Raw genomic sequence first — 13030 nt, 5'->3', positions numbered from 1 at the left:
GATAATCAAAGATAAAGATAAACAAATATATAATTATAAACACCGAAACATGTTTATATCCAAAATTTTTAATAACTTTTTTAGCCTTGTTAGTACCAAAGTTCCACTATTCATACATACCCTTTTGTATTATTGAGTATAAAATAATCTAATATCTAAGAAATAACTTAAATTGTTATATTAGCCTAAGATTCCGCTTTTATATACAATATAAATCAAAAATAAGTAAATAGGTACCTATTTGATATAGATCTTTTTTAGTTATTTAAATCATTTGTTATTACACTATTTATTAAAATAATTTGTCCCATGTCAAGATTAGATGAATTATTATTAGAATGAATTATTCTGTTTGTTTTATTTCTTAGCATACACTTCTTTGAAAAATCTTTATTAAATATTCCCATTGTGAAATTAGAAGAGTTAAAAAGTATATCCTCTTTTGGGTTCAAAAATGTATTTGGGTTCTTGCGAGGAATAAATTCAGGAAATAAAATACTATATACTTTTTGTGAAATATTCATCATTATTTCATCACCCTTACTATTTACTACTTTAACTTCAAAATAATCTTGTTTTATCTCATTTGAGTTTATTTTTCTAGTTATCTTATCAGATAATGTTATTATTTGATTTCGAGTGTTATAATATATCTTTAATATCAATGAATTATCCCAAAAACTAGTTGTATCATTCATTTCCAGAGTCCCAATATTTAATTTACAGTTAAGATAGGGTAAGATGCAAAGTATTATTATTAATATATTCGATACCTTCATTACCCACTTTTATAAAAATAAAGTATTAAACTTTCCAGATATTAAATTTAATAATAATACAAGTTCAAATATTATTCTAGTAAAAACTAGCTAAACACTCAGTGTTAAATATTTTTGAAACTACTAATATTTTATTATTATAAACTCATAGCGCTAATATACTGATACTATATTGTGCACGTGGTGCTATGGAGATCGTGTGAAACGATTGATAAATAATGAAATAAGAATTACTTAATGAAATATCAAAGGGATTATTCCTAAAATATATAAACGTAATATTTGGATATTTAATAAACATCTTTTTTCTTTTTTACAAAAATATTATAAATTATTAATCAAGATCTTCCCAAAAATACTTGACAATATTTACAAAGTCTATACATGCAGTTTTAAGGTCATCATTAATGACTAAATTAATTCCTGGAGTATTTTTTATACCTTCTATTTCAGCAATAGAATTATTTAGTCTTTTCTTAATGGATTCTTCATCATCTGTTTTCCTTTCTATAAGTCTTGCTTCTAGGGCCTCATAGGATGGAGGTAAAATTCCAATGTAATTTGCTTTATTAGAATATGAAGAGCTTTGTATTTGTCTTAACCCTTGTAAATCAATATCTAGTATACAATATTTTCCTTCATTGACAATATTTTCTATTGTAGTTATTGATGTGCCATAAATATTACCATAGACATTTGCATGTTCAATTAATTGACCCTGTAATATCATTTGCTCCATTTCTTCTTTGCTACAAAAATAATATTCAATACCATTTATTTCATGGCCCCTAGGTTTTCTAGTTGTATAGGAAATAGAAAACTTAAATTTGTTGGGATATCTTTTAATCAAATATTCAATCAGAGTACTTTTACCGACTCCACTAGCTCCACATACTACTAATAAAGTTTTATTCATCTACCTAGAATAATAATTTAGGAACACAAAACAAGGAATAAAAAGTGAAGATTTATAATCTAAAATATCCTTTGTCTACTTATAGTGTGAAAACTGAGAAAATTTGCTAGGCGCTAATTGTCATGCCTTTGAAGTAATTGCTACATGTTTATGAAATAATATAGTAAAAGATAATGACAATAATTAAACTATTCCATGATATATAAGATTAATATTACTAAAATCCTTTAAATTTTGGTATTCCTACTATATAATTCATATTTTTAATAAATATATTATGAAATGTTCATATTTAGTAATAAGAGCGTGATTTTTATGTAGCGTGGCATGAATAATGATTGAAATATTTTAATTTCTGTATATTTTAGTTTACTAAAATGACATAGTAAAAAAGTAGTTTATCTAGATCATATGATCTATATCTTATAGTTTAAAATAGCTTAATATATTAGATATACTTTATTACCTTTAAAACTAGGAGAAGTTTAAATTTTGTAGAAAATTTTGATTATTTATTTAAAATATCATATATTCTATAAATTTGTGAAGTATCTGTTAAGAATTAGTAAAAAATTTAATTTACTATATGCTATTTCTTATTTATTTATTTATTTATTTTCCTTTTAAATATACTAAGATGCAAAGAAACTTATTAAATAAAGATATTAGAATAAAATTTATATAGAATCTTTAATGTAACTTTTTAACATGTACAAATAACACTAAAGAATTTAATATAACACTTATATCACTATTTAGTCTTTGAAACTTCAATGGAATATAATTCTAATTTGTCCTATTGTATTAGAAAAATAATAAAATATAATAATTCATTTGAAAAGAATAATTGTTTTGCAATCAAACCTTTATATTTAAAAATACAAATGTCTATATAGCTAATCTAATAGTTAAGTATTGAAATAATACTAGAATAATAATGAGATATTCCAATACTAGTTTTTTTCAATTCAATCTATTAAATTATCAGAGGATTCTATATGAAATTGAGTTATGGAACTTAAGTTATTTGTATTATTTAAAATTTCCACTTTAATAATAAAATGTACATACTTGATTATTATCACCAGTATCTTGTATTAAGGGGCGCAATATTTTCAGATCTGCCAAAGTCCTGATACCTTGATTTACTACTTATAATACTATTACAAATAATACAAATAGATAATCTAGTAAACCAAGGTAAATGGATACTATAGATAAAATATTAGAAGAAATAAAGCGACATCTATCTATTTCTGAAGTGATATATCTGTATACAAGTATTTCAGAACTTGTCAAGGTTAGTTAATCCACATTTTCATAAGTAAAAACTATATAATAATTATAATTTATAGATTTCTGTTAATGATAAGATTATATTATCTTATTTGAGTGAACACATTTCTTTAATATCAACGTTTTGCAGTAATATTATCAATATTATATGTAAGAATGAGCTGGAACTAGATGAGCTATGTAACATTTTAGGTATATTATGTGTCTCTTTAAAACTTCTGAGGAATGTTTCATCTATATCTAAAGATAAAAGGGTAATATTAGGGACTTCTCAGATAATTAAATCATTATTATTTAATATAAATGGAACATCTACAAAACTAGAAATTGAAGGCATAACCGAGGTCAATAAAAATAATGATAAACGGGTAGAATCTTTAGTAAATAAAGAAAAGACACATAATTTTTTAATTTTTGTAACATACAAAATAATGTTAAAGAAGAAGGAATATATTAAATCAGAATTGACAATTGACTGCATTAATGATATTTTATTGCTTCCTTCGGTAATATTTCAATTATTGGCAAATCTATGTATTGAAAATACTGATATATATCATGTAAGTATATAGGTTTTTTTTTCATTAATGTAATTTCATATTATTTATAATTACCCTATCTAATTGATATGTTTAGATGTATATCTTTAAAAATATTTACCCTTTTGGATTGTTAAATATTTGTTTATTGGAAATTATCTGGAGATCCTATATTTTTGAAAATAAATATGAGTGCAAGAATATTACTGTAGGCTCTGGTTTTCATCTTTTATATGTTTTAAATAAGCAAAATCAGGATTTTTGGTACAAAATGATAGAGAATGAAGAAGTATTCAACTGCTTCTTATATATTTCACTTTCTTTATATAATGAAAATATGCAATTTAATAGTACTGATAAATCTTCTGAATGGATTATGCTTTTTTTTAGACGTTTATTTTGTCTAAAACCAGATATATTTTGCAAATTATATCATTTGGAAATAGAAGAGTATTTATCAGATAATTGTGATATTTTTTTGGTTTATTTAACTCTCTTAAATCCTTATATTCAATTAAATTTAGAAAACTCTGGACAAAATGATATATCTAATATATCTCTTACTCCAGAACTTAGAAGACTTCAAAATATATTGCTATGTATATCATTGTCTTTATATGATCTCCAAATATTACTTTTAGCTATATGGGAAGAATTAGAGGCAAATTTAGAGACTGTGTTTACAAATAATAAGGCTGATGAAAATAATATGTCTGTTTGTATGATGAAATCAAAGAATGTTTTAGATGTAATTCAACAAGAAATTTTACTAGGAGCATCACAAATTATCCAATATATCAACAAAATAATTGATAGTAAAAATTTCGATTTAATTTTTGAGAATAGTGAATCTCATCATTTTTCTAAGTGGCTTTTTTTGACAAGAAGTCTTTTTATATATATCCCTGATAATTATAATATGAAAAAGCTTTTTCTTGAACAGTGTGTTTTAACTTTAAACAAAATGTTACAAATTCGCAAATTAATACTAAGTTTAAGAAATGATGAGAATAGAAACAAAGGAGAACAATGTTGGATAAATATTAGTGCTAATGTCTCCTTGGAGTCTTTAGTTCATATAATTACTATTACTTGTGAAAACTGCACTAGGAATCAGAATTTATTAAGAAAATTGGGAGGTAAGTTCATCTATTTTTTTTAATAAACCAAAATTTTATGACTTCTTTTGGAGATAATATGATAATATACTATTTAATATTTATAGGTATCCCACTACTTCTCCAGTGTATAAACATAACAGATGCAAACCACCCATTCCTAAAAGAGGCTGCAATATTATCAATTAAAGTATCATCATCTGATAATGCACTGAACAAAAAGGAATTACAATTATATTCTGTATAACTTAGCGTGGTATCTAGATCCATTAAGTACTAAGACCTTATAAACAAATAGCGGTAAATATTGCCGCATAAAGTGGTAACTCTTAAGAATTGCAAAAAGTCTAGTGACGCGAGTAGAGCAGAAAGAAACTATAGAATTGAAGAATTTGGGAAAACTTTTCTTAGTCATTTCTTTTATATCCCTTATAATAATTATATATAGTTCAGGCTCGAGTTTTTGAATTTCTAGTGATATGCAGGAATATACAGACGTGAGTATGGACTCTGATGAATTATTAGACGACGATCGTTTTAATGACGAAACATTCGATGTTGACAATATTGGTGATGATTGGGTACCTTCAATAACTCTTGAACATTTGGAAGATAAAGAATGCAGGTATAAAGCTTGTAAAACTGCAAATGAAAGCAAGAACTCTGGTAATACCAAGCTTTTAACTTTAGAGGAGCTAGAAAAATCTATGCAAGATCAACTGAAAATAAATGAAGTACATTTAGGACCTTGTGTATATGAAGGGGAAATTCAGGATTTAACTGTATCAAATTCTTATGGCAAGCAGCCTATTTCCGATAGACTATCTCACCGAAGAGATCGTCATAATAATAATAATTGTAAGGGACGTATAGATAATCGGAATTCATTTAAAGGATATAGAGGCAATAGGAAAGATAATATTGAAAGTGTAGAAAGTGATACTACATTACCTCAAATTCCATTTACAAAATATATTGCTCCTTTAACTAAGGATCATATAAGGTATATCATTCAGGGAAAATTGGAAAATCCTCCTAATTGGAGTTTTCCTAAAGATAAACTAGATTTATTGAATCATAATAACTTGATGACATCAAGAGATTTTGATTTAATTTTGAGGATACAGCTACAACAAATGGCCGAAAGACCTGAAATACAATCATATTCTTCCAAATGGAACCATAGATTATTAGCTCGTAAGCATAATGCAAAAAAGAATATTAAAGGTGAAGGTAATATATCTGGTACCATCATAGATGATACCGGTTTAGATATATTGAGGGATTCATTAGATGTTAGTGATACAGCTCTAACAGATTTGAATGTTGGGAAGATGAAAAAATTTGGTAAGACATCATACTCCAGTATTCGTGGAGCAAGAGAGCTTATTCGTGTTCAGAATATATCTAAAGAGTCTGAGAATAATGAACTATATGATGAAACAAATAATTCTCATGAAGGAAGTGAAAATTTAAGGATCTGCAGCTATAATCAATATGCTACATTATATAAATTAGTTTGTGATGTTTTATATGGCTCTGCTTTTGATACTCAGGATGGGCCCATATCTAAAAAAGAGATACCCCCAATTTATATGCCAGGACCTCTTGTTAACTCAATTATAGAAACAGCAAATGATTTGTTGCAAGATATTAGATATATTGACAATGAAATTGAAAACTGTCCACCTGGACATGTACAAGCAAGACTTAGATTGGATCAAGAATTGCGAGATACAATTAGTGCTATCTTTCAACTTATATTTGGTATAAAGAAAACCAACTTAGTAGGTTATAGAGATTCGAATGCATTTCCTAACTTATCAAATAGTATATATTCTGAAACTACAGATGGAGTATTTGAGGGTCAAATAGCGTCTCTTGAATCTCGTCGTTGGCTAATGCGAAAGATTCTTTCATCAAGGAAGGGACGAAACTTTCTTTTGAGATTATTTCATATGCCCCATCTAACTGATACATATTTAACAAACTTGTTGGAATCAATTATTGCTAGTAATGACATGATAATAAGCATCTTTAGAGCATCTACTGTGGTTCTACCCCCATTAATAGCCTTAGTGCCAAGAGTATTTAGATATAAGCATGGCCAAGACCTATTATCACCTTACCAAACTATAAACTATACTGGTAATACTACTGAAGCAATATCAAATTGGCTTAAAAATAATTCAACACTCGATGATGTAATGGAAGATGGTGAAATAAGGAAGAGTATTCTTTCTGATTTACTTACTAAAGCTAAATTAGGAACTAAGATTTTGGAAACTACTGCCTTGCTTTCTAATAGGATACATCAACCCAATATATTTAGAGAGTCGACTTTAATTCCAAGTGTTCTGGCTTTAATTACTTACTATACACCATATTATATAGAAGAGTTGTTGGCTACATCCCCTGGTGTAGTTATTTGCGCTTTGCTCTATAATTCAATATCAAATTTGTCAAAACAAACAGAGAATCTCAAAATACTTACTAAACTTTTGGTAACATCTTTTACACACTATCTTGTCGACAAGAATCCTACAGATGGCAGTATAAAGAAGCCCTTAAAGTTACTACCAGAAGCTCTACGTGATTCGGAACCAGTAGTTTTATGTGTTCTACAAAAATCTACTAGTGATGTATCACTCCGTACTGTTCTTATGAATAGCATTAGTAATGTAGTAGGTGATGAATTTACTGACACATTTATTAGCGAGTTACAAGAACTTATTGTTCGTAATATATCAACTTAGATACATAAGTTCCCAAAAATTAAAACATAATACATTCATTATATTAATATTTAAGATAATTATGTCCAAATATTTGCAGCATGTTAATGAATGAAATTTTACTTCTTTATTTTGTCAGATATTATACCCTTATTTTATTATATTTATTATCTATACAAAAATATTTTATATTAATTTGTATGCTTTCAATTTCATTTTATATAACTTTAAAATTTTGGGTTTAAATAATGAAGTTCATTAACAAATTTTGAGAGAAAACTCAGAAATGAAATATTAGTATTTATTGGCTTGATAATATAATAGAATTATTAAACATTATAGGTATTGCTTGCATAACTATTTAAAAGAATCTACTTTTTTTAGAAAAATAGTTTAGTTTACTGAATCATAATTATAATTCAGTAAGTATTCTAATTATTATGAGAAATATATTAAAAAAATACCTATAATGCACGTGTTAATTTCATAGTTGTAAAATGGATTATTTTTATAAATATCAGATAAATATTCCTTTAAATTATGAGTTAATTAAGATAATCCTTAAAACTCTTAAATGTCTAATTAGGGAATACACAAATATACTCTGGTATACCTATAATTTTGAAACAATTTAATAAATTATGATAGAGTATATTTAATAATTTTGTTATAGCTAGAGATTCTATTTTAATTTTTGTTCTTTTAGTTAAAATATTATAAGTGAACTTTTAAAATCTAGGATTTTGTTAAATTAACATTTTATTATATTAATAATATTTTATTAAATTGAATCTATTATCTGTATGTCATATTATTCTGTAGTATCATTAAGGCTTTCAGAATAAGACTTTAAAGTAGTATATAACTAAAAACAAGTTGATTTTTGTGGACTGATAACTATTTCTGTTATATTTGTAGATTTTACTCATTTATTTCACGAATAAATAATTCAGATCCAACCACTTAATACTATACTGATTATTGATGTGTAATTCACATTTTATTCAATAAAAATATATTTGAAGATATTTCATCTTTATATTTAATTTCAGATAAATAAATGGAGGTTAGAAATAACTTTTTAAGATATATAGTGAAAATTTACATTAGGGTATTCCTTACTTCAATAAACCTAAATTTTTATAGAAGATCTCAAAGAAACAAAGTAGTCAAATTCAAATATATTGAGGGATTTATTGTCTTCACCATATTCTTGATCTGTTTTATCTTCATTACTAATAAGTTACTCCTAGTATAAACTATATTTTATTAGTTAATATGTAGAAATATTTGCTAATTACATCAAGTACTTCTATACTTCATTATATATAATATCTTAAATGTATAGTTGGTTCCTTAAAAATATATCCTAACTTTAAAAGTGCTAATTGTATTTACTAAATATATCTCTAATACTCGAGATACTTTAATCTATGAAATGACTCTCTTATATATAAATATTTATTATAATCTCTTACTCACTTTGGTATTAATTTTGCTCTTCAGTTTTATATTTCTTTGATACTGGAGGTTCTTTACTTTGCTGATAATTAGAATAAATAAACTTAGGAGCTTGAACAGGCATTGGAGTGTAATTTAAAGGTGTACCTTGTTGAGGAATTACAACCGGCATAACAACTGGTAATAATGAAATGGACTGAGTTGGAAATGAAGATATATTTGGACCATTTAATAAAGGTTGCGGTATATTTCCTGTTGGATATTCATTAAACAATGGTAGATTAGATTGATGATCATTTTTTGCAGTATTTTGTAGAGGTCCAAATATATCAGGACGCTTAGCTATAAATGATGCCAAGTTTGATTCAATATCACTAGATGCAGTAAAAGCAGATTCCTGTTGGGCTCTTTTAAGAAGATTATCCTTTTGTTGTTTCCATTTTGGGTCTAAAAGAAGAATTCTAAGGTGATTAGACATTTCACTAGCTGGAATCATCTGGCCTGTAATAGGACAAGGGTATAAAGGTTGACTTTTAGTATTAGATAAATCTTTGTTGGGATCTGAAAAGAACCCTCGTCTCTTCGGTTTCCTTACATAATCTTTAATTATCTTGATATTAGATATATCTGGTACAACAATATCTTCCTTTGTTTTATCTTCTAATTTGTAATAATCTTTATTATTAGAGCCTATTTCTTCTTGAGATTCACTTTCTTCTGGTTTTTCTTCAATTACTACTATTTGGGGTTCTACATCATATATCTGGAGAAGTTCACTACGTGAAGTTTCAGATAATTCACTTAAAGGTTGGAGGATAATAATCTTATCCAAATTTGAAAAATCTATTGGGGGAGGTAGTTTTGATAAGTCATCCTTTCCTTGTTCTTCTCTCATTATCTCCTTCTCAAAATCTACAGACTCAACTACTATAAATTCGTGCCAGTTAATTTCTGCAATTTGTTGTCTTTCTTCCTCTAAAACCTTTGCTTTTTTTCTTTCTTCATAATCTCTCTTATAATCCCATCTATACCTATCATAACATCTTTTTAGTATACTTTGTAAATTTTTAGAGTCTTCCTTCAACTCTTGAACAAAATCTTTCTTTGGTATGAGGCAAAGTGAATATGCCTCAACTAAGTCTGCAAAATAACTAAACAATGCATGGCCCGGCTTTAAAAAGTCAAATTGTTGATTATTAGCTTCTCTTTGGGTCAGACCTAATAAAAATTGTCTTCCATTCCTTGCAACAAACATAGCTGTTACTTTGATAATAATATTATCTACTGATGATATAATAGGACTTTCAACTGTATATTTGTTAGGTCGTGGTTCTTTAGGTTCTTCAACATCCCCATTTATATAGCCTAAATCACTTTCATAAGATGTTAGCATCAATATTTCTTTTTTTTGTCTTTGTTTCTCCTCTTCTCTTTTCTTCATATCTATTATTGCTTGGGGTACTATAGGTCCAAAATCTCCATGATCTGTTCCACTTCTGAAGCTCTCCACTCTCTTGCAGTAATAAGCATTATAGGGATTACCTTGTAACAAAAATGCAAACCTAGAATTATTCTGTTCACTCAATATACGTGATTCAAATTCTGATCCATTTTTAGCTACGAATTGAGCCGTTTTATCAATGATTGCTCTTAGCTCAGGTGGTGGATAAATCAAACCTATAGAACTACTGCTAATATCCTCATAGGTAGGATAATTATCATTATTCGACATCACTCCCCAAGGACTAGCTTCATCCAAGTTTAGATTTAGGGACCTATTCCTAATAACAAATAGCACATAATTGGCGCCAAAATTACGTATCGCATATGAGTACTTAAAATTCCCTTTTTTTTTGTTTTTCTATAATAGTTCATATTATTACAAACAAGTAGTGTGGGAAGTCTGCACTTAAAAGAACAAATATAATAAATCTTTTATAAAAAAATTTATTATATAATTATATTTAAGAATTGAATTCTATATTATTTTGGTATAACAATTCAATTCCTTTACAATCCAAATTTTGAACAACTTCTATTGGAGTTAGCTCATCTTGAGATCTTATATAATAACTAAATCTCTTTTCCCAGTAGCAGAGATTAGAAGAAACTATGAATGAATATAGTATTATTGTCAATAATAAAGGATTTTAATAATTGTGCTAAAAGAAACAAATAAATATATTGCAATCTTTCTCAAATTTACATTATGTAAAGCTTACAGTAGTTAGTAAGATCAGAATTTAAGTGACCAATAAAAATAGGTATGATTTTAACTTTAGAACACTTCACAGTTAAAAACTCTATTAAAGGGAGAATTATTTCAATTGAATGTTCACTTTTTTCATTCAATTTTAAGATTGTAAAATTTGACAGAATGTCTCAAATCTGCAATGGTATAATTATCTAACATAAGTGGACCTAAAGGTATTCCATAACTATCAACACTTTCTTTAAGTAAAGAATAATAATCAAAAAATAATTGATAATATGGATCTAATAAGATAAATCGGGATTTTAGGAAAAAAAAAACTTATCTGTAAGTATTCAATAGATAAAGTTAATATTACATTTCCACTTATATTTTCGGGGGATCTAATTGCTTAATAGTATAAGCTGCAGTCTTAAGTGAATAAAAATATCCAACAAAAGAGATAATCAGAATCTCTATATTATCTCTTTGTTTTCTTATCCGAGTTGTATGAGGCAATAGAGATATCATGTGATGATTTTCTACCTAATAACATCGATTATAATATTAAAGTAACAGTTCTAATATTATTTAATTAATTCTACATTTATAGTCATACTGTCACCTGAATACCATGAACCAGAATGTACCGGAGCTCTTCCACACACTTGTGAAAGTCACTTCTATCAAATTTGCAGCAAAACACCTTACAGATCATTACCATATATCCATTCTTAAATTGTAATATATTCCATAGTATTAAAGAAACCACATCTAAATGTCTTATTAAGTAAAGAATATACTTAGAAATATAATATCTAAAGATTTAATTAAAGAAATAAACTAGTTTGTATTATATTCAGGGTAAAGATATATTGGTTTATTAAAAAAAACGTATCATAAGATACGACTCACTGGTTGAGGGCGAACCTTAACCTAACCATTTATTGGCAGGTTATTAAGCAACCAGCATTGGAAATATCTAATATCATACTTGACATGGCTGCTTCTTGTTTGATTTACCACTTAAAACTAAGAACTCGACATTGAGTTACATAATAATAAGCGATACCAGAGTGAAACAAGCCAAAAGACCCTGGAAATAAGTAAAGACTCGGTTTAGGATATCGGTAGTAATTAATTACTCCCGAGGCGTGCCAAGTAAGGTTTTTATGTCGTCTTTATAAGTTAATGTGTAATGAAGACGGCGTACTTGTTACAAAACTGCTAAAGGCGCAAGGTTCCCTCACTAAATTCTTTAATCTTCAAAGTCATAATTGCATACTGCAGGTAACTTTATTCATATTTTTAGATTAATCTGTTTCTTATTTTCTATAGATATTTATGAATATTTTTGAACTTATTAAGTATATATATATTCATAATATAAGTATTTAAAATTTAAGAGTTTTTATCTTAATATAAATAATCCTATATTACTAATACAAAATACAATATAAAAATGTGCAAATGATTTTATAAAAAAGCTTTCAATAAAAAAAAATTTAATTATATAAAATATTTATATTGATCATATATTCAACAAACTTAAAAAATAAAATAACTTATAATTTAAATTAAATATTCGGAGGAAGTTAAAATTAGTGATATATCAACTATATATTAATATTTAGATATTCATAAACATCACAAACAAACTTAGATATTACAAAATAAAATACTAATTTGTCTTTATATATTAATTAAATACTTTATATTATTTCTAAGTTATTGAAGATTTTCAATATTGGTCAATATAGTTTTTAAGCTTATGTAATAGTAGTAATAATAGTAATAAAATTTAATCTAGGGATTATTAAGGTTTCATATTACAAATATATAAGATTTCAATATTTATATTACAAATTTTAATAAATATTTACTAATCTAAATGTTAAGAATTAGAGAAGTATGGATACATAGAATTTAAATATAGGAGACATAAAACATTATATATATTATCTAAAGTAGAAAATAGTAAACAAAAAATAAATA

General features: G+C 26.3%; 6 protein-coding genes across 6 annotated transcripts, besides 18 other annotated features; 3 read left to right on the top strand and 3 right to left on the bottom strand.

The window, feature by feature from the left end:
* Positions 1–257: 257 nt before the first annotated feature.
* Positions 258–779, bottom strand: CMU_034260 (uncharacterized protein; the record flags this gene model as incomplete). Its single annotated transcript, XM_002141353.1, has 1 exon — positions 258–779. The coding sequence occupies one exon, from the start codon at positions 777–779 to the stop codon at positions 258–260; it is 522 nt and encodes a 173-aa protein (XP_002141389.1).
* Positions 780–817: 38 nt separating this feature from the next.
* Positions 818–838: a sequence feature (AT_rich).
* A 227-nt stretch (positions 839–1065) lies between these two features.
* Positions 1066–1118: a sequence feature (AT_rich).
* On the bottom strand, positions 1114–1695 carry CMU_034250 (guanylate kinase family protein; the record flags this gene model as incomplete). Its single annotated transcript, XM_002141352.1, has 1 exon — positions 1114–1695. The coding sequence occupies one exon, from the start codon at positions 1693–1695 to the stop codon at positions 1114–1116; it is 582 nt and encodes a 193-aa protein (XP_002141388.1).
* A 247-nt stretch (positions 1696–1942) lies between these two features.
* Positions 1943–1974: a sequence feature (AT_rich).
* A 219-nt stretch (positions 1975–2193) lies between these two features.
* Positions 2194–2238: a sequence feature (AT_rich).
* Positions 2239–2291: 53 nt separating this feature from the next.
* Positions 2292–2313: a microsatellite.
* Positions 2314–2344: 31 nt separating this feature from the next.
* Positions 2345–2379: a sequence feature (AT_rich).
* Positions 2380–2503: 124 nt separating this feature from the next.
* Positions 2504–2526: a sequence feature (AT_rich).
* A 373-nt stretch (positions 2527–2899) lies between these two features.
* Positions 2900–3563, top strand: CMU_034240 (uncharacterized protein; the record flags this gene model as incomplete). The annotated part of the gene is made up of 2 exons (XM_002141351.1): positions 2900–2995; positions 3051–3563. The coding sequence occupies 2 exons, from the start codon at positions 2900–2902 to the stop codon at positions 3561–3563; spliced, it is 609 nt and encodes a 202-aa protein (XP_002141387.1).
* Positions 3028–3049: a sequence feature (AT_rich).
* Positions 3267–3296: a sequence feature (AT_rich).
* A 64-nt stretch (positions 3564–3627) lies between the features above and the next one.
* CMU_034230 (uncharacterized protein) lies at positions 3628–4895 on the top strand (the record flags this gene model as incomplete). The annotated part of the gene is made up of 2 exons (XM_002141350.1): positions 3628–4669; positions 4756–4895. 2 exons carry the CDS (start codon positions 3628–3630, stop codon positions 4893–4895), a joined length of 1182 nt encoding a protein of 393 aa, XP_002141386.1.
* A 232-nt stretch (positions 4896–5127) lies between these two features.
* CMU_034220 (uncharacterized protein) lies at positions 5128–7404 on the top strand (the record flags this gene model as incomplete). Its single annotated transcript, XM_002141349.1, has 1 exon — positions 5128–7404. One exon carries the CDS (start codon positions 5128–5130, stop codon positions 7402–7404), a length of 2277 nt encoding a protein of 758 aa, XP_002141385.1.
* A 14-nt stretch (positions 7405–7418) lies between these two features.
* Positions 7419–7467: a sequence feature (AT_rich).
* Positions 7468–7533: 66 nt separating this feature from the next.
* Positions 7534–7581: a sequence feature (AT_rich).
* Positions 7582–8123: 542 nt separating this feature from the next.
* Positions 8124–8213: a microsatellite.
* A 617-nt stretch (positions 8214–8830) lies between these two features.
* Positions 8831–8854: a sequence feature (AT_rich).
* Positions 8855–8872: 18 nt separating this feature from the next.
* Positions 8873–10576, bottom strand: CMU_034210 (Surp module domain-containing protein; the record flags this gene model as incomplete). The annotated part of the gene is made up of 1 exon (XM_002141348.1): positions 8873–10576. The coding sequence occupies one exon, from the start codon at positions 10574–10576 to the stop codon at positions 8873–8875; it is 1704 nt and encodes a 567-aa protein (XP_002141384.1).
* Positions 10577–10763: 187 nt separating this feature from the next.
* Positions 10764–10834: a sequence feature (AT_rich).
* A 1539-nt stretch (positions 10835–12373) lies between these two features.
* Positions 12374–12621: a sequence feature (AT_rich).
* A 105-nt stretch (positions 12622–12726) lies between these two features.
* Positions 12727–12758: a sequence feature (AT_rich).
* Positions 12759–12868: 110 nt separating this feature from the next.
* Positions 12869–12917: a sequence feature (AT_rich).
* A 101-nt stretch (positions 12918–13018) lies between these two features.
* Positions 13019–13030: part of a sequence feature (AT_rich) that runs on past the window's edge.

The sequence above is a fragment of the Cryptosporidium muris genome, genomic scaffold, assembly GCF_000006515.1.
Source record: "Cryptosporidium muris RN66 scf_1106632373451 genomic scaffold, whole genome shotgun sequence".
NCBI lineage: Eukaryota > Apicomplexa > Conoidasida > Eucoccidiorida > Cryptosporidiidae > Cryptosporidium > Cryptosporidium muris.
This window is presented reverse-complemented; position numbering and strand designations above follow the sequence as displayed.